The sequence below is a fragment of the Pelophylax lessonae genome (assembly GCF_965119305.1).
Source record: "Pelophylax lessonae genome assembly, chromosome: 3".
NCBI classification, from domain to species: domain Eukaryota; kingdom Metazoa; phylum Chordata; class Amphibia; order Anura; family Ranidae; genus Pelophylax; species Pelophylax lessonae.
The window spans coordinates 356,305,618-356,327,988 of record NC_138770.1 but is presented as its reverse complement, the minus strand read 5'-3'; the positions used below and the strand labels follow the sequence as shown (position 1 = coordinate 356,327,988).

Here is a 22,371-nt window from a genome sequence, read left to right as displayed (position 1 = left end):
ATGCAAACTGAACACAGGCAATGGATAGCAAGAACAGAAGGATAAAACCTGAGGAGACCCTCGCCGCTGCTGCTGCCTCGATCGGTGTTCCTGGAAAGAGGAAGTGATGCTGCCAGGGCGCTCTATGTAAGCCTATGGAGGCTACAAGAAAATGGCCGCCATGCATGTAAACCATGCGGCCGGAGCGAGTGTAGGCAAAATGGCGTCGTTTGGCGCCGAAACCGCCGCTCCACAGTGCATTAAAACACACATTACATTCCAATATCAGAATACATGTCAGATCGCCGCAGCGATCGCTGTATATGCCCAAACATGCCAAAAAAAAAACATGCCCCACAGCACACAGCTTCTCACACTGACCAGTCTGACACACACAGTGTCATACAGCTCCCCCCCCCCCCTTGCAGCCCACAGCATGCAGCCGAGAGATAGGGAGACAAGCAGTGTGAATAGAGGCAGGTTACGCAGTCCCAGACTGACACCCCCCCAGACAGACAGGTCCCCACATAAATACACTTGCCTCACATGGCGTGGGGGACCCGCACAGGCGAACAAGCCGCTGCACATGAGGCAGGGAGAGTCGCATTCAAGACGCACACAAGGGGGGTTAAGAAACCGCACAGCGTCCAGTGAGGTAGCCACCTCACCAATCATCCCTGCACCGAACAGGGATGGGTCGTTCACTGTGCCAGGAGCGTTACCTGGCTGAACGCTCGATGGCAGACTGGGAAGCCACTGACCCACGACCTGCGACCAGGGGGATCAGCCCGAGACCCAGTCCGCATGATCCTCTTCATCCGAAGAACTAACTAACGCTGACAAAATAACAGCTAAGTAAAGGTAGAGAGAAAAACTCAAACAAAATATTAAAAAGAAGAAAGAGTCTGGGACAGAAAGTCCCAGCACAGAGAGAGCCAGCCACTCCTGACAAGCTAGACATTAAAACTGAGATATGGTTGCAGGAAGTAGGAGGGTATTGACTGAGGGGACCACCCCTTGAGGGTGGGATATGTTAAAAGCTTTATTGTTAACATATTCTGTTGCCTAGCTACTCCTTCGGAGCAAAGTCTAATACCCCATATGTGACGAATATGAAGAGGCGGCGACTGTCGGAGGACGTAAGAGAAATGTAGTTTCATCAATGACAGTGTCTTTTGCGGCCAAGAGATCTAGACAAAGGTTTGTCAGGAACATTTTATTTCCCCCAAAAGTTTGAGAGGTTAAAGTTTTTTTTTTTTTAAAGGGTAGCAGAGATCCTGCTTCCTTAGAGCAGGTTAAACAGCACAGTGCTTGTGCGATCTCCCCTGCTCCTCTGGAAACTGTAAAAAACCTGGCTGATCCTGCCAGTTTCTGGCCTTTACCCTGTCTCCGTCATCCACTGGGTCTCCTCCCTGCAGCTATGAGTCTGTGTCTCAGCCCCCCTCCCTGCTGCTGTTAATAAAAGAAAAAAAGGAAAGGTCACTGCCAGCCCCTCTTAAGCTCCTGTTCTGCATTGTATGTGTTTTTTTTTTTTTTTAGAAACAAGGGCTCTAAATACCTTTTCGTGCTGTAGCTTCACGGCGGTCACGTGACTCCCAGTCGCTCTGCTGTTACGATCCAGGGCTACAGCAGAAGTAGCTGAGCGGCTAGCTTAGCGATTCAAGTGACTCCAGGCTGACGGCAGAGGGAAAGCTTGGCTCCCCCTGCTGTAGCCCTGGATTGCAATAGAGTGGCTGGGAGTTATGTGACCGCCCTGAAACTATAGCACAAAAAGGGTATTTAGAGTCTTAGTTTCTAAAAAACACTTATACAGTGCAGGGTGGGAGCTTAAAAGAGAGGGGCTGGCAGAAAACATCATTTAGGGTTACAAACCCATTAAAATGATAGCCATTTATTTTTCTTCATCCTAAATGAACTTGTAGGTATGTAAAACAGACTAAGATGCTGCCAGCAACCAAATGGTCACTTACCATGCTGGTGTATTGTGTGAACTGCTTCCAGCATGTTCTTCCAGTAACTCTTCCTTTCCCATGGGTTAATGGTCTTCTTTTTTCTCAACCATGTATTTAGATCAATGCTGCCACATTCCATAACCATGTAGATGTGCTGCTTTGTGATCTCACTGCAGGGAATAATAAGTTGGCTTATTTTGGGTATATCAAAAATAAAAGTAAAAAGCAATGAAGGATTGCAATTGCATACACTTACTAATCAAACAGTCTGATTATTTTATCACTGTGTTGCTGAAGTTTATGTAAATGAGAAATCTCATTTTGATAACTCTCAACAGTCGGTTTGTCAGCTTCCTCCAGGTCCACATACTTTATGGCATACAAATGTTTTTTCTCATCCATAACCTGAAAGACCTAAAAAAAAAAAAAAAAATTACATTAGCCAGCAAAAAATCCTCAAACACGCGACTATATATGAAAAGATTTTGACTTGCCGTAAAACACATTGCATTGTCTAAAGAGGTTTCTCTTTGCTGATCTAGATAGGTTTTATTAGGGCTATCCCATTTTCGCTTTCATTAATTGACGGAAACCGCTTCAGATCTTCATAATCGTTGGGTTATACTGCCCCCTACAGGAGTAGGACACTAGACAGAAAAGTCTGGCTATGCCCATGGGCAGTCCCAGGGAGACCACTTCCTCTCTCTGCTATAGGCACTCGTTTTGTTACAAGCAGTGTCAGAAGCAGGGCTTTGGAGTGGGTAGATAAATGTTCCGACTGACTCCTCAGTTTTTTTGTACTTCCGACTCCAACTCCTCTGTATTAATATGCAAATGTATTTTATACATTCCTTGAAGGAAAGAAAGGCAACATACATGTCATTACCACGGCACTACTGGCTGGGAAGCCAACAGTCTACGGTATGGAACAGTTTAAGCAAAAGACAAACACAATGAAAACAACAAAGTTATATTAATTTTTTTTTTTTAATTAATCAAGTGGCTGGATAGTAGCAGCAGGCATAAACATCAGGAACTTTACCAGTTCAAAAAGACAAACCACATGATTTGGTTGTTTTAGAACAAAAACAAAAGCTTATCTATAGGAACCAAAAACAAAATCTGTAAAACCTAGAAATGGTTTATATTAATCTTGAAATGTAGTTATAGGCTTGGCGAATGCAAATCAATTCAATGTAGAGTTCTAAAGGAAGAGAATTGCCTCTGCCAGATCCTCTTTCATAGAGGCTCTTAAGTCCGACTATTATTTTTAGGTCTGAAAATAATCTTTAGACACCGACTTGGGTGGGTGGCATTGCAGTAACTATTCTGGCCACATCACTAACGATCACTGGATAAACAAGGATGGCTTCTTCAACAGTAAGTTTTGATGAGCGATCATACCTTTCAACTTTTTAGTGCTTTATAAAACTCCTGTTGGAATTTTTTTATTTGGACATTTACTGGTTCTGTAACGCTTATGCGACGTCGCTTTCCTTTAGCAACCATTTTGTCTAAGAAGGAATCAAAGTCTAATTCTTCATTTGAAGAAGAGGATCCCGAGTTACCACTATTGCTTAAAAGAACTTCATCCTGTGGAGGTATTTCAGGTCGTAATCCCTTCATGCAAACTGCTACATCATAGAGGGCCTTTTTCCCAGTAGCAGTCTTTTCACTGTTCAACAAAACTCGGCTCATTGGGTCGACATTTCCAGCAAAAGACTCTCTCTTTTCATCATTGAAGATGCAATGCCCTCAGCTATTAACCCTCAATTTTTGTTCAGGCGATATAACAGGCTCTTCCATTCCAAGAGGAATTTACCCGGGGTTAGATCGCCACATTGCGACCTCTTGGCGACAGTGAAGGGGTGAGAAAGAAGGTTCTCCAACTCTTGTTTGTGTCCACTGGCTTTCAGTTAATGCAAGATTTTCATTGTCCATTTCTCCTATGAAGTCTTTAAGTTCAAGCAAACGCTTCACCATTAAATAAGTGCTTCCCCAGCGAGTTGTTTGATCCAAAATGGCTCCTTTTCCTGCACGTCTTTTCAAAATTGCATCTGTTTTCGGGGCCCTGGCTGCAACAGTTACTTGCTGTAATTTGCCAATTAGTGTAGCTGCATGGCGATCTTTTAATCCATCTCTTATGGCAAGTTGCAGTGTATGAACAGCACATTCACACATCAGTGCATATGATGAATAGTAGCAAGCTTCAATGCTTCAACAAAGTTGTCTAAAAAAAATGTCAGCATTCTCTTCAGTTTCTAAACTTTCTTCAATACTTGCAGAGCTGTCTTCCTCTAACTCCAATATCTGTTTGTTACCTTCTTCATCTGCGTTCATCTTCTCAATTGTGCTCAACATGTTAGAAGCGTTATCTGTCACAACACAAAATCTGTTCCTTTGTAATTTCAAAATCTTCTAGAACACCCTCCACTAACTTCTGAAGGTAATCACTGGTGTGATGTGCCCGAGTGTCCACAAATCTAACATTAATAGCAAAATAATTGACTGACGTGTGCATGCATCCATTTTAAGGAAGACAAAGGCCTTTTAGAACTTTCTGCAGTTCTTCCTTTTTACAGTTGGCCTCCTCAATTATAAGATTCCTTATACTAACTCATTAATTATAACTTTTTGTGAATTGGGACATTTAAACTTGCTTTTTTTTTTTTTCAAATCCAATCTAAATTTAGTAGGAGTCGGAGCATTGTTTGCCAACTCCGACTCCAGGTACCCAAAATTTCCTCCGACTCCATAGCCCTGGTCAGAAGAATTACAACTCCACAGAGGGGTGGGTGCTGTGTCCATCAATGAACATCAGAGAAATGGATTTTACGGTAAGTCAAAAATCCCATTTTTTCTTTTGTTCATTGACGGACACAGCTTCAGATCTTCATAACCTTTGGGACGTCCCAAAGCAGTGTTAAACATGAGGGGTAGAAACAGTAAGAAAAAATTCCCAGGGCTGAAACCGTAGCCAACCAGGCAACAGAAGCTCAACCAAAACAACTGGAGCCAACCTGAAAAAACAATACACCCTCAAAGAGAATCAGGTGCTCTCAACAGCAGCCTGCAAAACCTTACAGCCAAAAGAATCATCTGCAGATTCCAACACATCCACATTATAAAACTTTGTGAAAGTGTGCACCGACAACCAGGTTCCCGCCTTGCAAACCTGTGTCACTGATGCCTGATGACGGAAAGCCCAAGAGGCACTAAGTGTCCAAGTAGAGTGCGCCCTAACAGGGTAAAGGAGGAACCTGACCCTTGATGGAATAGGCCTGAATCACAGTCTATCTGATCCATCTGGAAATGGTCTCAGAGGAAACAGAAAACCCTTTACGAGGCCCATCCAAAAGCACAAAGTCTGACTTCCTGAAAGACTTCGTAGCTGCCAGGTACACTTTAATTGCCCGGACCACATCCAAGGCATGCAAGGCAATTTCCTTCGGATGTTTAGGCCTGGGACACAGGGACGGCAACACAATGTCTTTATTCAAATGAAAATCAGAGACAATCTTTGGAAGGCACGATGGACAGGGGCAAAGGAACCACTTTATCTCTCTGAATCACCAAGATAAAACGACAAGATAACACCGCTAGCTCAGACACCCTGCGTGCAGAGGTGATAGCCACCAAAAAGGCCACCTTCTGGGACAGCGTAAGCAGGGGAATCTCCCCAAGAGTCTCAAACAGGCTTCTGGAGGTCCAAAAGCACCAAACTGAGGTCCCAAGGTGTCAACAGAGCCCACACTGGAGGAACCAAACATCGGACACCCTGAAGAAAGGTACGCACCAGGGAGTGTGTGGCCAAAGGTCATTGGAAGAAGACCGCCACAGCCGACTCATGTCCCTTGATGGTATTCGAGGCCAATTTCTGTTCAACCCCCGTTGAAGGAAGGTCAAGGTTCGAGCCACCGAGAAGAAACGAGGATGGACCCCCAATAAACACACCACGCAATGTTCGCCTTCCATGTACAATGGTAGATCCTCCTAGAAGTGGATTTCCTAGCTTTTAACAGTGTAGGAATCACTGACTTAGATAAACCTTTATCCTTCAGCACCTGGCATTCAACAGCCAAGCCGTCAAAGCCAGCGACTGTAAAGCTGGATGGAAGATCGTCCTTTGGACAGCAGATCCTCCCTGACAGGACGCTTCCAAGGAATGTCAGCGACCAGCCGCACCAGATTGGCGTATCAAGCCTGGTGAGGCCACTCCGGAGCCACTAAGATGAATGGAATCGCTTCTGCCCCGATCCTGCGGAGAAGTCTTGGCAGAAGCTTGAGAGGAGGGAAGGCATAAATCAGGCGATACTGACCCCCACAGGGGCACCAGCATGTTTGTGGTGTCTGCCAGATGATCCCTTGAGTGAGCCACAAACCTCTGCACCTTTCTATTGAGCCAAGACGCTAACAGATCTACCTCGGGTGTGCCCTACCAAAGACACAACTGTGAAACCCCTGCAGATGAAGGGACCACTCCCCTTGGTCCAACTCCTGCTGACTGAGGTAATCCAATCCAAGGTAAATGTGCTGCGCTAAATCATAAATAAATACATGTGATAATATGGTTCAACAATATAAAAAAAAAATGTGAAAAAAAAGTACATTAATTCCAAATAAGTGATGATAGTGCTAGATAAGCCCCTTAGGATAAATCTTATAAAGTCCACGTGTAAAAACAAATAATAGTACTGTGATCAAATCATTCCAAAAGACACCTCCGTGATTATAAAGGGCCATACACATTAAGATTTTCTGAAGACTTTTTCCTTCAGATTTTTCAAATTTGTATGCAATCTGGCAGGCCCTTGCGCTACCTTTTCTATGTAGCGCAAGGGCCTGCCAGATTGCATACAAATTTAAAGTGTTTAGGTTTGACCTCATATTATAAATTATTAAAATTATTATTAAACAAGTCTCCAAGCCAGAGAGGAAAGGGAGTGATGTCCATAACATGGCTCCGCCCCCCTGTACGCGTTACGTCGGCGCTAAGGGCTGTGACTTCTTCAGCAAAGGATGACTTCTTCTTGCTTAAGTCACAGCCCTTAGCACCGACGTAACGCGTACAGGGGGGCAGAGCCGTGCTGCGGACATCACTCCCTTTCCTCTCTGGCTTGGAGACTTGTTTGTTTGCCTTGCCTGACTCCATTGAGTGTATTGTGAGTACCCCTTTCTTCAAATAAAACGTTTGCTGATTTATAGACAGAGAGCACTAGATTGGGGTTTTTTTCTGTCCTCATATTCATCCGGTTTTATGGATTTATGGGCTTCATGATCCTTGACTCGCCTGAGATATCGTTTTGCTGGCTTTATATCACCCCTGCAGGGGACTGCTGTTTCTGACCCTGGGTGGCTCCTGGGTCAGATACTGAGGTGAGAGGCTTGTATATCTGGTGGCGAATCCTTATAATCAGGGAGGTGTTTTTTGGAAGGAATTGATCACAGCACTATTTGTTTTTACACGTGGACCTTATATTTACCCTAAGGGGCTTATCTAGCACCATCATCACTTATTTGGAATTTATGGACTTTTTTCAAATCTTTTCATATTGTTGAACCATATTATCACATGTATTTATTTATTTATGATTTAGCGCAACACATTTACCTTTGATTTGTTTACTTTTTTGTGTAGTGGGATCACAATTTAGTGTTTGCAGCTTTATTTTTTGTACATTTATTGCGCTGATAGATCTTTACACTTTTGGACTGAGGTAATCCACTTGCCAGTTTTCCACCACGGGAAGGAAGGAACCATTTTGCCCACCTTAGAATGCTGGCTACCTCCAGAGCCGCCAGGACACTTCTTGTGCCCCTTGGTGATTGACATAAGCCCCGGCCGTGGCATTGTCCAATTGAATGCGCGCTGGACAACCCTGAAGACGATCCGTCCAATGGTCCAGGCACAGTCTGATTGCTGGGAGTTCCAAGACATTGATCGGTAGTCTGGACTCTTCCAGCGTCCAGATCCCCTGAGCATAATGCTTGCCAAGGACGCCTCCCCAGCTGGACAGGCTGGCATCCTGGTGACCACTGTCCAATACAAGGGGAGGAAGGATTTACCCAGCCGAAGCGTCGGAGAATGAAGCCACCATATTAGGGACTCCTTTGTTCCCCGACTCAGCCAGATCAGATTGTCCAGAGAGACTGCAGAGTCTTGTCCCATTTGGTCAGAATCTCCCTTTGCAGGGACCACGTATGGAAGTGTGCAAACGGAACCGCCTCTAAGGTAGACACCACTAGGCCCAACACCAGCATGCAGATCCAGAGGGATGACCATCTGCTGGACAGCAGCAGATGAATTGCAGCCTGCAATTTGAGTTTGTCCAGCAAATAGAGCACTCTGGCTAAGGCAGAGTTCAGAGTCAGGCCCAGATCGTCTAGCTTTGTGGACGGAACCAGAGCAGACTTCTCAGAATCCAGTCAGAGTTTGTATGGCGATTTCCAGGTTTTCCACCAGAGCAGTAGGAGATTCCACTCGCAGAATGAGGTCATCCAAGTAACCCAGTACCGCGATCCCCTACTGGAGTAGCAAAGCTAGCACTGGGGCGAACACTTTTTTAAAGACCCAAGGAGCAGAGACGAGACCAAAGGGTAACGCCACAAACTGATAATGCTCCTCTCCTATGGCAAGGTGGAGGAAGCGCTGGTGACTGGCACATATTGGAATCTGAAGGTAAGCATCCTTGATGTCGATAGAGGCGACGCAGGAATGCCGCCACCGTGCGAATGGACTCCATTCTGAATTTCATCACCCGCACAAAGCCCGCTCATCACCCGTTCAGCGCCTTGAGGTCAAGGATTGGACACACTTTGCCTTCCTTCCTGGGAACAGTAAACAGGTTTGAATAAAAACCCTGAAAACATTACGAAGTAGGAACCGGGACAACCACCCCTTGATGTAATCGGTTTTGTACCGCCCCCAAACAGACCCTGTAAGCGGTCCGGGGACAGGCCGTAGTTGAAAGGAGGAACCTTTCCGGGGGACATGAATGAAACTTGATCTGGTAGCCGGACTGAATGACTGGACCCACTTGTCTTGCACCAGGGAAGTCCACAGGTCCAGAAACCAGCGAAGACCTACCCCCACCCCCAATACAGGTGAGGGGGCACCTTCATGCTGAAGGAGCCTTGTCCGTGGAAGCCCGCTGTCGGCTTGCCGGACCATGTTTGTTTGGATCCTTCAGAGGAGGCCCTTGCCAATCGACCCTGAGGGACGAAAAAACTTCTGAGCCGAAAAAGAAGGCCCATGTCTATGACGGAGGTTCCTTGCCCTTAGTAGCCTGCAGAAGAAAGGTACTCTTCCCCCCTGTGAGACCTTTCATGTCACCCAGGGTAGCTCCAAACAAGCAATCTCTTTGAAAGGAAAGACCAGTCAAGGCCTTTTTAGAAGTCTGGTCCGGGGACCAGCATTTGAGCCAAAAGACAAGCTGAAGGACCACTGCCAATACAGAGCCCACTCAGTCAATGTTTGAGACACCAGGGTAATGGTGAATACCAGCCTCAGTGACGAACCAGCCAGAGTGTACATATTGCAGGCCACAGCCTCTGCCTTCCTGTCAGCCAGATCCTTAAAGGCCGGGGACTCTTCAACCGGAATCATGGTTGCATTGTTCAATCTGGGAACCGGAGGGTCCACCACCGGTGGGACAGTCCACTTCTTCACACCTAGTAAAGCACTTAGGGACCCCACGGGGACGCTTTGGTCATCCCCACTCTTTAACGTCAATTCTATCAAAATAAGCAGGGAAAGGAAACACCTTTGCCGCTCTGGTTAGCTTGTAAGAGTGCTAAAGATAACCTGCATCTCCATTGCAGCTGCATCATTCATCTCCAAGGCCTCCCGCACATACAAGCAGTGCTTCCACCAACACCTTTTCGTGCATGGTTGCAGACGTGGAGGAATCATCCTATCAGAGGATTATGGGTGTGTGGTTGCAGACCAAGCAAGGTGACCCATGTCCGTGGCGGCTGAAGTGGATTCAGGATCTGATGAGACGGGGCGCTTTTTGCTAGCCCATCGGCTGAAGACCACCTCCACCAAGGACATCAGTGCATCGATGGTTAGGACCCAGAGGGCTCCGCAGCCTCAGAGAGGGATCAGGTGGGGAGATGTGCTCCAAAGACTCCATGAGTGACCAGGGGGACCCCACAAAAGTGTAAAACAATGCAAGGGACAACCCCCACCACGCTGGCAGCAGCACCCTATCACCTGGCACAAGCACCAAGCGATCCTCCGCAGAGAGGGAGAAGACCCCACCAGATTCACCATCCAGCAGATCCAGAATCGGACAAACCCTACCTTCCTTCTTTGGAACCATTAACAAGTTGGCATAAAACCCTCAAAAACACTGAGGCCAGAACTGGGTTGATTATTCCCTTGAGTAGCAGATCCTGCATGCAATCCAGAGAGACGCTTATTGGAAGGGAAGAACCTCTCTGGAGGAAAAGAGTGATACTATCTTGACAGGAACACATTGTGGACCCACCGGATGAAAATTAAGGTTGTCCACAGGGCCGCAAACCAGCGAAGGCGCCCCACTACCCCAGACATGGGTGAGGACAAACCATGCTGAGGACTAGTCCGCAGACCTGGAATGTTAGTCAGACCAGGGAACCTCCCTGGGACAGCTTAAAGGATTTATTGCCCTTGTCTGCGGCTCCTGGTAAATGGAAAAACTTAATGCGCAGGGAAGGAATAGCTGTGCTTGTGACGGGGCTATTCCCTCTGTGAGACTCCTAATGTCATCCAGGGTAGGGCCAAAACAGGCGATCTCCTTAGACAATCACAGCGGTAAGGGTCTTTTTGGAGGTTTGGTCCACAGACAAACACTTAAGCCACAGTACACATCAAGATACCACCGCCAAGAAAGAGCTAGGAAAGCAAAGGGGCCGTATGCGAGGATGCATCACACACAAATTACAGCCCCTGGACTAACCAGTTCCACATAGGCAGGAGGAGGAACCTGTTCACTACTCAAGACAATGGCGCAGAAGCTTAGCCCATTCAGTTAGCATTTGGAATACCAAGGCTGCGGCTAAAACTGGTCGAAAATCTGAACCAGCAATAGAAAAATGGCACTGGCCAGGGACTCCGCTATTCTGTCAGCCAGAACCTTAAAAGAGATTCCTCCATCAGAATCATGGCTGCCTTATTCAACCTGGAAACAAAAAGGGTCCACAACCAGCAGAGCGGTCCACTTCTTCAAAAGCAATTCCTCAAAAGGGATAACGCACAGCAAAGCGTTTTGGGACCACAAAGGGTCGCTTTGGGCATTCCCAGTCTTTTTGTAGACAAACTTGTCAAAATAGGCAAGATAAGAAAGCGGCAGCTTGTCAAAATAGGCAGGATAAGAAAGCAGCAGCTTGTGCGTACCAAAGGGAACAGTTTCATCCCCAGCTGCCTCCTCCATTTTCAATGTTTTGTGCACTGAAGAGACAAGTGCGTCTACCAGCGCCTTCTAATGCGCTGCTGCGGCAGTGGATGAATCATACTCACTAAGGGTCAGGAAGCGCAACGTCAGGTCCCTCTGGATAAACTGCGTCCGAAGAACAAGGAGAGGGAGGGGCGCCTTCTGCTCGCCTTATGCCCAAACACCACTTTCATCCAAGAAACAAAGGATTCTAGGACCGCCGTCAGTGCATCAAGGGAAAGCAGAGACCCCGATGGACCTACCGCCTCTAGGAGGGGGATAAGGTGAAGTGTGCTCCCGAGACTCAATGCAAGGAAAGAGGGGACCCATGGGAAAAAAGGAAAAAAGAAAAAAAAGGCACTGCCAGGGAACTCACCAGGCACGAAGGGAGCCTATCACACACACACCGCACAATGCTAGCAGAGAGAAGGATAACCCAACCAGGACTCCCCACCACCGCGGGAGGAGCGAGACAGCTGGGCACGAGAAGAGCCAGCAGAGCCCACAAGCATAGCGTCAGGGAAGCGGAAACTCGGGAGTCCAAAAGAGAGGAAACAGAGGGGGCCATAGTAAAAGCAGCCCGCCACCACGCGGCTCCAAATGCATGGCCGCTGCATCCTTGCCTTCCATAGCACATCCTAAGCCAGACAGGCTGATGGAAAATGGCCGCCAGGAGGAAAGACTGTAGGCTCCAAAAATGGCTGCCAAATCCCGTGTCTAGCAAGGGAAAAGACAGCAGCAGTCCAGCCTTCAACAAAATGGCCGCCGGGACCCAGTACCACAAGGTGAACTGATCTCAGGGAAGATGGACAACACCCCCCAGAAGAAAGCCTGCAACGCCGACGTGACTCCAGGTATGCTGACCCAGCGGTCCAAACCATCAGACCCAGCACCTGCAGGTCCTGAGAGACATCCAATCGTTGGTCAACAGGAGGCGAATCACACGCCGCAATTTCAATAGTTTAGTTGCCAGGGGGGAAAACCAAGGCTGAAGATGAAACAAGAGAGTAAGCCACAGAAAGTCCAACTTGTTGGACGGAGTCAAGTCTGACTTTTGAAAATTCAGAGTCCAGCCGAATTCCTGCAGAGTTCCCACCGTGATGTCCAGATCCTCGTTCAGGACCTATGACCATTCAGTCATCGGAAGATCGCCCAGGTATCCCAGAACCGAGATCCTCCGCTGCCTGAGTAAGGCTAACAACGGGGGCCAACACTTTTGTGAACACCTGAGGAACGGAGGCAGGACCCAAAGGGTAACACAGCGAATTGATAGTGCTCCCCCGCAAAGCGAAGAAAACTTTGATGCTCGATGTAGATCGGAATATGAAGATGAGCGTCCTTGATATCCAGGCTACAAAGTCCCCCTGATAAGCCACGACTGAGCGATTGGATTCCATTCTGAATTTTTGAACCCGCACAAAATGGTTCAGGGCCTTGAGATCCAGGGTAAGGCTAACCTTCCCTTCCTTCCTGGGAACCGCAAAGAGGTTTGAATAGAACCCCTGAAAACGTTCCGTCTCTGGAACAGGGACTATTACACCCTGTGACAACAAATCCCGTACAGCTCTGAAAAAGGCCTTCAAGCTGATTCGGGGATAGACGCAAATTGGAAGGGAAGAACCTTGCCAGGGACAAGGACTGAAACTCCATCTTGTAACTGGACCGAATCAACTGGAGAACCCATTTGTCTTGGATGAACGAGGTCCATGGATCCGGAAAGAAACAAAGACGTCCCCCCACCCCTAGCACAGGTAAGGGTACACCCGTCAGGCGGAGGAGGGCTTACTCGCGAGACCGGAAGAGCACGCCTTAGACTTACCACCCCAGGGTCTCGGAGACCCCCCCCCCCCCGAGAAGGGTCGAGAGGCTTTTGACTCTTTGTCCTGCGACCCCGTGGGACGAAAGGGCCGCTTGTGAGCCAAAAAGATCAGACCACGTTTGCGGCGAGACTTCGTAAACCTGTGGGAGCAAAGTACTCTTGCCTCCCGTAAGACCCTTAATGATCTCTTCCGTGGAGGTTCCAAACACACGGCCCCCTCACGAAGGGAAGATCTGTCAGAACCTTTTTGGAGGCCTGGTCCGCAGATCAGCATTTCAACCAGCTAATGCAACGCAAGGTCACCGCCGTCATTGACGCCTTGACGCCCTGAAGGCTAACCGGGCTGCATCCAGGGAGGCATGGCAAATAAATTGCAATCCCTGAATTGATCAATCCACCAGCTCCACCATTTCCTGAGGGTGCTGACCCTCCTTCAAATCTGGTCATAACAGCTTTGCCTACTCCGTCAAGGTCTGGGAGACCAAGGTAAAGGCAAACACCGGTCTCAGAATTGAGCCAGCCACGGTAAAAAAAGATGGCGCACCAATGATTCAGCCTTCCTATCTGCAGGATTCTTGAAGGACGGAGCGTCCTTCACAGGCAATGTGACTTTATTCAATCTAGAAACCTGGGAGTCCACCACCGGTGGTACGATCAGCTTCTTTACAAGGGAGTCTTCAAAGGGATATCTCCTACCAAAATGCTAAGGTACCCCAGCCATGCCTTTCGGGGACCCCCACTGACTAGCGACAATCTCTTCAAAATAGGCAGGGAAGGGAAAACACTTTAGTCACTCTGGATGGCCTGTGGGTGCCAAACTGCAGCGGCGTGGCCGACGCAGCATCCGCTGCGTCCTCCATTTTTAAAGTTACTCACACTGACACAATCAGTGCTTCTACAAGCGCCGTCTCATGTACCGAGGTGGAGAAAGAGGAACCATCCTTTCAGAGCACTCGAAGTGCGTAGACGCAGACCCCATGGGGGCGGCCATATCAGCCTCAGAGGAAACCGGAGAGGGCAGCAGGCGCTTTTTGGTAGTTCTCTTTGGTAAAACCAGATCCACTTGACACTAAAGACTGTAAGACCGCCGCCATGGCCGCCATAGAAGAGTGGGACCCCGAGGATCCCCCCCTCTGAGACTGGGTCCGGTGGCGAGACATGTTTGACCGACTCCATGACACCCTGGTGCCGCAATGGGAACACAGTGACAGTTTCAACAGTAGCTGTGAATAAACCCCAGCAGCGCTGGTGCCTGTGGGACTACAGGTCCCAGAACACTGCAATATCTATAGACACCCCCTACCTGCATAGGTGTTTATTTTTTTGGTAAATGTGAACTAACCCTTTAACTGAAGACATCTATGAGTGCAGGGAGAAATCACAGCTTTCTTTGGGCAAAATAAAAGTGAGGGCTCTCTGCAAGAAGTGTGTAACTAGCCAGATTACCAGGTGAAAGCAGAGGGGAAAAAGCCTGAAAAAATAAAACGAATGCAGCCACCACATCTTTAAAATGGTCTATTCCATCCTGGTACTCGTGGAGAAGCAGAGAGAACCTCGCGTTGTATTAGTGAATTTATCATTAACCTGATTTTGGAGAGTCTCTGGAGGTTGATGACTGGTATACTGATCCCTGCCACATATGCCTGTTTGATGACCAGTAAAGTTGACCCCTGCCATATATGCCTGTTTGACCTCTCATTAACTTGAAGGTCCACCGCATCTGGTAAGAGTATCCTGGCATTTACATAGAAACATAGAATGTGTCGGCAGATAAGAACCATTTGGCCCATCTAGTCTGCCCAATATATCTGAATCCTATGAATAGTCCCTGGCCCTATCTTGTATGAAGGATAGCCTTATGCCTATCCCATGCATGCTTAAACTCCTTCACTGTATTTGCAGCTACCACTTCTGCAGGAAGGTTATTCCATGCATCCACTACTCTCTCAGTAAAGTAATACTTCCTCATATTACTTTTAAACCTTTGCCCCTCTAATTTAAAACTGTGTCCTCTTGTGGTAGTTTTTCTTCTTTTAAATATGCTCTCCTCCTTTACCGAGTTGATTCCCTTTATGTATTTAAATGTTTCTATCATATCCCCTCTGTCTCTTCTTTCTTCCAAGCTATACATGTTAAGGTCCTTTATCCTTTCCTGGTAAGTTTTTTCCTGCAATCCATGTACTAGTTTAGTAGCTCTTCTCTGAACTCTCTCTAGAGTATCTATATCCTTCTGGAGATATGGCCTCCAGTACTGCGCACAATACTCCAAGTGAGGTCTCACCAGTGTTCTGTACAGCGGCATAAGCACTTCTCTCTTTCTACTGCTTATACCTCTCCCTATACATCCAAGCATTCTGCTGGCATTTCGTGCTGCTCTATTACATTGTCTTCCCACCTTTAAGTCTTCTGAAATAATTACTCCTAAATCCCTTTCCTCAGATACTGAGGTCAGGACTGTGTCAAATATTCTATATTCTGCCCTTGGGTTTTTACGCCCCAGGTGCATTATCTTGCACTTATCCACATTAAATTTCAGTTGCCAGAGTTCTGACCATTCTTCTAGTTTTCCTAAATCCTTTTCCATTTGGCGTTTCCCTCCAGGAACATCAACCCTGTTACATATCTTTGTGTCATCAGCAAAAAGACAAACCTTACCATCGAGGCCTTTTGCAATATCACTTATGAAGATATTAAACAAAATTGGTCCCAGTACAGATCCCTGAGGTACCCCACTGGTAACATGACCTTGTTCTGAATGTTCTCCATTGACTACAACCCTCTGTTGTCTGTCACTCAGCCACTGCCTAATCCACTCAACAATATGGGAGTCCATGCTCAATGACTGCAGTTTATTGATAAGTCTTCTATGTGGGACAGTGTCAAAAGCCTTACTAAAATCTAGATATGCAATGTCTACTGCACCTCCACCGTCTATTATTTTAGTCACCCAGTCAAAAAAATCTAAGATTTGTTTGACATGATCTCCCTGAAGTAAACCCATGTTGTTTTTCATCTTGCAATCCATGGGATTTAAGATGTTCCACAATCCTATCCTTTAATAGGGTTTCCATTTATTTGCCTACTATTGATGTCAGACTCACTGGTCTATAGTTGCTCGATTCCTCCCTACTACCTTTCTTGTGAATGGGCACGACATTTGCCAATTTCCAGTCTTCCGGGACGACTCCTGTTACTAATGATTGGTTAAATAGATCTGTTAATGGTTTTGCCAGCTCACCACTAAGCTCTTTTAATAATCTTGGGTGTATCCCATCAGGACCCTGTGACTTATTTGTCTTCACTTTAGACAGCAATCTTAGAATGTCTTCCTCTGTAAAGACACATGCATCAAATGATTCATTAGTCATCCTTTCAAGTGGAGGTCCTTCTCCTTTTTCTTCTGTAAAAACTGAACAGAAGTATTCATTAAGGCAGTCAGCTAGCCCTTTATTTTCTTCTACATACCTTCCGTCCTTTGTTTTTAATTTAGTTATTCCTTGTTTTAATTTCCTTTTTTCATTTATATATCTGAAGAATGTCTTATCCCCCTTTTTCATAGACTGAGCTAGTTTTTCTTCTGCCTGCGCTTTAGAAGTTCTTATAACTTGCTTGGCCTCTTTCTGCCTAATCTTGTAGATTTTTCATTATTTTCATTATTAGGCGCTGCACTTTCTCTTATTTACATTTCTGGATTTGTTCTCATGTTGTGCTGGCTGCCGTCCTTTTGTTTTTTTGTTGAGCATTCATTTGCCCAGAATTGGATATCACATTTGTCCACCTGTACATTTAGAGACTAGCGCGACTTTATTGATCCATCTTTCCTTAGGAAGAAACACCTGATTAGGTCGAAGTACCACTTTATCACTGTGGACCACCAGATAAGGTGAACGGCAGGATAGCTCCACCAATTCAGATACTCTGCGAGCAGAGGTAATAGCCATCAAAAAGGCTACCGTCTCTAACAGTGTAAGGGAGGTTTTTGAAGAACAGACTGTACCCAAGGCCAACCGCTGTTCAACCCTCTTTGGAGAAAGGCCAAAATCCTAGCCACTGAAAAAAAAGCGAGGATGCACCTTCAGCAATTCACACCATGAGATGTACGATTTCCATGTATGATGATAGATCTTCCTGGGAGGGAGATTTTCCAGCCTTCTACAGTATAGGAATCACCAAGTCAGAAAGACCCCTATCCTTTCAACACCTGCCTTTTAACAGCCACGCCATGAATGCCAGTGACTGTAAAGCAGGATGGAAGATCGGCCCTTGAGACAGCAGATCTTCCCTGAGAAAAAGTCCTCAAGGAACATCGGCGACCAACCTTACCAGATCTGCGGCCACCAGAATCCCTTCCACCTCTATTCTGCGCAGAATCCTCGGCAGGAGCTTCAGCGGAGGGACCGTATAAATCAGCCGATACTGACCCCCAAGGAGCCACCAGAGTGTCTGTGGCGATGGCCAGAGGATCCCCAGACCTGGCTACAAACCTCTGTACCTTCTTTTTGAGTCGAGAGGCTAACAGATTGACGTCGGGTGTCCCCCACTGGACACATAGCAGGTGAAACATCTCCGTTTGCAGGGACCATTCCCCGTTTGAACATCTGACGACTCAGGTAATCCCCCTGCCAGTACTCTACTCCTAGGATACACACAGTGGAAAGGGCTGGAACAAAACTTTCTGCCCATTTAAGGATCTCGGCACCTCCCGGGCTTCCAGGACACTCTTGGTATCCCCTTGATGATTGAATGATTGACGTAAGCCACAGCCATGGCACTGTCCGATTGAAGCCGAACGGACAACCCTGCAGACGATTCATCCAGTGACTCAGGCAAAGCCATCTCGCTTTGATTTCCAAAATATTGATCTGCAGTCTGGACTCCGTGGCATCTGTGATTACCACGGTCCAATACAATGGAAGGAAGGATTTGCACTGGTGAAGCCAGCACAGAATAGCACTCCTTGTGCTGTGACTCAACAATCATAGCGTCCAAGGATTTTGGATCTGTTCCACCTGACAAGAATTTCCCTTTGTAAGGGTCTCGTGTGGAACTGAGAAAACGGAACCCCCTCGAAGGTCACCATCAGACTGAAGGCTCGTATGCAAGTCCGCAGAGGACATTTTGCTGGAGAAAAAGCAGGCAAAATCGCCTTCTGCAACTTTTGCAGCTCTCCCGGGGCAAGAAACACCCTCACCGAAGTGGAGTGCAGAGTCAGACCCAGATAATCCAGCTTTGAAGATGGGACCAGAGCAGATTTTTTCAAATGGATGTTTCAACCAAACTCTTGCAGAGTCCGTACAGTGATTGACAAGTCGCCCAACTGGACTGAATGCGAGTTTGCTCTTAAGAGGAGATCGTCCAGGTACCCCAGTACCGCAATCTCCCGCTGTCACAGTAATGCCAATATCGGAGCCAACACGTTGGTGAAGACACTGGGGGGCGGAGGAGAGACCAAAAGGTAACGCCACAAATTGATAATGTTCCTGTCCTACGGCGAAGCAAAGAAAACGCCGGTGTCCAGCGTAAATAGGGATGTGCAGATTTGCATCCTCAATATCGATAGTGCCCAAAAAAGTCCCCTTGGTGCAGGACCGCCACTACTGGGCAAATGGACTCCATTCTAAACCTCTGTACCCGCACAAAGTGATTCAGAGCCTTGAACAGTAAACAGGTTTGAATAAAACCCTTGAAAGCGTTCCCGAGAGGGAATCGGCACAACCACCCTTTGCGACAGCAGATCTTGTACTGCCTCTCGTAGATCCCCTAACCGATCTGAAGATAGGCGTAGATTGGACAGGAAGAATCTGTTCGATGGTCAGGACCTGAATTTGATCTCGGAACCCGATCGGAGCAGCTCGTGAGCCCATTTGTCCTGAATCAAGGAGGTCCATGGTTCCGGACAGAAAACGAAGATGTCCCCAAACCCCAGATACAGGTAAGGGCGTCCGTTCATGCAGACGGAGATTTGTCCACAGATCTGGAGGGGCCTGTTCTCGGCTTAGCCGACCACATCTTCTTGGAACCCCCATATGACCTAAATGGCATAGGTCCTTCCTCCTGTGTGCTGAAAAATAAGGGCCCCGTCTAAAGCGGTGACTTCCCCCTAGCGGACTCATACAAAGACCCAAATAGGCGGTCCCTCATAAAGGGGAGATCCGCAGACAAGCTTTTTAGCCCCACTATGTGTGGTTACCATTATTGCGTTCAGAACAACGCCACTGGCACACGACAATTTTGTCACAGTAGGCGGGAAAAGGGAGTACCTTTGCCGCCTTAAGGGGATCTATGGGCCCCTGAGGGGACCGGCGACCCCCATGTTAAAATTTTCTGCACCGATACAATCAGTGCATTCACCAGCACCCTTGCATGTGCAGTAAAAAAGGAATCATACTCACTGGAGAGCATCGCTGTATGCTAAGCTCATCCTGAGAGAACAAGCAGGGGAGGTCGCTGACTGCAGTCCCGCAAGGAGACGCCGGCTAAAGACCATGACATGAGGTTATAGCCCCCTATAAGGAGAAGGGGGGGCCAGCCGTGACACAGGACGCGCAGACAGAGTACCCCCACACAACGTCCCCACAGCACCCCCCGGCTCAATGGGGCAGCAAGGCAGTCCATATGGAGGAGGGGGAAGGGTACGGATGCCCATCTTCTGCTCTATCACCCCAGTCAGCAGCTCAAACCGCCTCTAGTCAGCAGCTTGGTCAGCCAGCCTCAAGTAGGCCCCAAAGTCGCGTCTAAATTTGGGGCCCGATCTGGTCGCGGGTCCGCCATCAGCTCTATCAGCAGTTCGGACAGCTCGGTCAGTCAGCCAGCCAGCAAGCCATAAGCCGCGGCCTCAATTTTTTGGCCGTACTGCACGTGTGAGGTTAGGTGATCCTTTGGCATCCACCGGACAGCTTGGTGAGGCCTTTCAGGCAGCTTGACATGGTGCCCAGACCGCCGCGAGTAGGTCGCAAGCCGCGGCTTCAATTTTCGGTCCAATCCGGCCGTGTGAGGCGATCCGTCGGCATCCGCCGACAGCTCAGTCAGGCACTTCAGACAGCTTGGCATGGTACTCGGACAGCTGCGATTAGGCTCCAAGCAGCGGCCTTAATTTTCGGCCCGATCCGCCGTGTGAGGCGATATGTTGGCATCCACCGGCCAGCTCAGTCAGGCACTTCGGACAGCTTGACATGGTACCCGAACAGGCTTGAGTAGGCCACAAGCCCCGACCTCAATTTTCCGCCCAATCCAGCCACGTGAGGATGAAGAAACATCCGCTTCCCCTCAAGCATATAACTGCCGCAGGGAGCCAAAAAGAAATCCCTGCCCCAGTCACTAATCCCCAGGGGGCTGGGAACTTGCTCAAAGACCCCCATGTGCGTTCCAGACAGCCCAGTCCGCAACAACCGCATCCATTCCCCCTTACTGGAGCAAGTGGCAAAGCCAGCTCCTACCTAACGCCCCGGGGGGGCATGGGGGAAGGTTGGGGCCAAAACACCCCCAGGGGCTGGGGGAATGGATCGGAGCACGGGGTCCGACCATCCCAAGGAGGGGCCCACGTCCACCCCGAGACAGCAAGAGCTATGGGGGGACACTACTCACCATACCAACGACATTGCGTGGGCGCCACTCCGGACAGACTACCTCTCTACTTGGTGGGGGTGCTAACGGCCAAGGGGTATGCTGCGACTCAGGCCAAACCAGGTCGTGTGCGTCCCGGCGAGGTGTTTCACTCGCGGCCAGCCCTCGTCCATTGCGGCTCTGCCATGGCGAGGCCTAGCGCTGGGCTCTAACCTGCACATGCTCGCTGGCCGGTGTGGGAGACCTTACAGATCAGGCATATCCAGTCCAAAGCCCAGGCCGGCTGTTCATTGCAGTTCTCTCAGGGACTAGCTAAAAAATGTAATTTTTAACAAAGGTTCCCTTTAAAATAAAAAACACAAGCTAAGACGGAAGTCCCAGCCGGGAACTAGGTCCTACTCCTAAACTAGGCAGAAAAAAAAACTGAAGCCTATAGCAGAGTGTGTGGGTGTATGCCCAAAGGGACAGCCCCATAGGCGTGGTAAAGCTTTTTCCTGCCTAGTGTTCTACTCCTGTAGGGGGCAGCATAACCCAATGGTCAAGAAATATATGGAGCTGTGTCTGTCATTGAACGATAGATACATTTGCATTTTTGTTACAGAAGATTAGTTCGAACCCCAAACATAGGCCTCTGCTTTCAGAAAACCCAAGAGAATAAAATGACAATTGCTGCAAATTCTTTTTAATGTCATATGATATTTGGGCAGTAGTTTATCAAATGTAAATTTTCAGGGGAAAAAAAAAAAAAAACTTTAAGTACCGTATTTATCAGTGTATAACACACACTTTTTCCTCCTAGAAATGGAGGAAAAAGCAATAATGCGTGTTATATGCCAATATTAAAAAAAAAAAAAAAAGGCCAAGAAGCAGTGCCGAGAGCAGAAGGGGGGGGGGGGCCGAGGAGAAGGAAGGACGAGCAATCATAGGAATTGCCTCTGCCGAGACGTGTGACGTCTATCATAGGCGGGTCTTCCGATGACAACAATCGCTTGTTCTCCCTTCTCCTCGGCCTGGCCCACCCCCTTCTGCTCTCGGCGCTGCTTCCCGGCCTTTTTAAAAACTGATTTGGATAGTGTCAATGGCGTTGGCGAGGCTGCATTGCTGGACACTGCGCTGGCGAGGCTTCATTGCTGGACACTGCGCTGGCGAGGCTTCATTGCTGGACACTGCGCTGGCGAGGCTTCATTGCTGGACACTGCGCTGGCGAGGCTTCATTGCTGGACACTGCGCTGGCGAGGCTTCATTGCTGGACACTGCGCTGGCGAGGCTGCATTGCTGGACACTGCGCTGGCGAGGCTGCATTGCTGGACACTGCGCTGGCGAGGCTGCATTGCTGGACACTGCGCTGGCGAGGCTGCATTGCTGGACACTGCGCTGGCGAGGCTGCATTGCTGGACACTGCGCTGGCGAGGCTGCATTGCTGGACACTGCGCTGGCGAGGCTGCATTGCTGGACACTGCGCTGGCGAGGCTGCATTGCTGGACACTGCGCTGGCGAGGCTGCATTGCTGGACACTGCGCTGGCGAGGCTGCATTGCTGGACACTGCGCTGGCGAGGCTGCATTGCTGGACACTGCGCTGGCGAGGCTGCATTGCTGGACACTGCGCTGACGAGGCTGCATTGCTGGACACTGCGCTGACGA

At 48.3% G+C, this 22,371-nt stretch overlaps 1 protein-coding gene across 1 annotated transcript in view; it reads right to left on the bottom strand.

The window, feature by feature from the left end:
* Positions 1 to 22,371, bottom strand: part of TTK (TTK protein kinase) — a 242,172-nt gene that overhangs the window by 61,869 nt on the left and 157,932 nt on the right. The window contains exons 15-16 of the mRNA XM_082249922.1: positions 2,188 to 2,345; positions 1,950 to 2,101 (exon numbers count right to left, since the gene is read on the bottom strand). Coding sequence (XP_082106048.1) covers positions 1,950 to 2,101; positions 2,188 to 2,345 — 310 coding nt within the window. The remainder of the gene's footprint in view (positions 1 to 1,949; positions 2,102 to 2,187; positions 2,346 to 22,371) is intronic.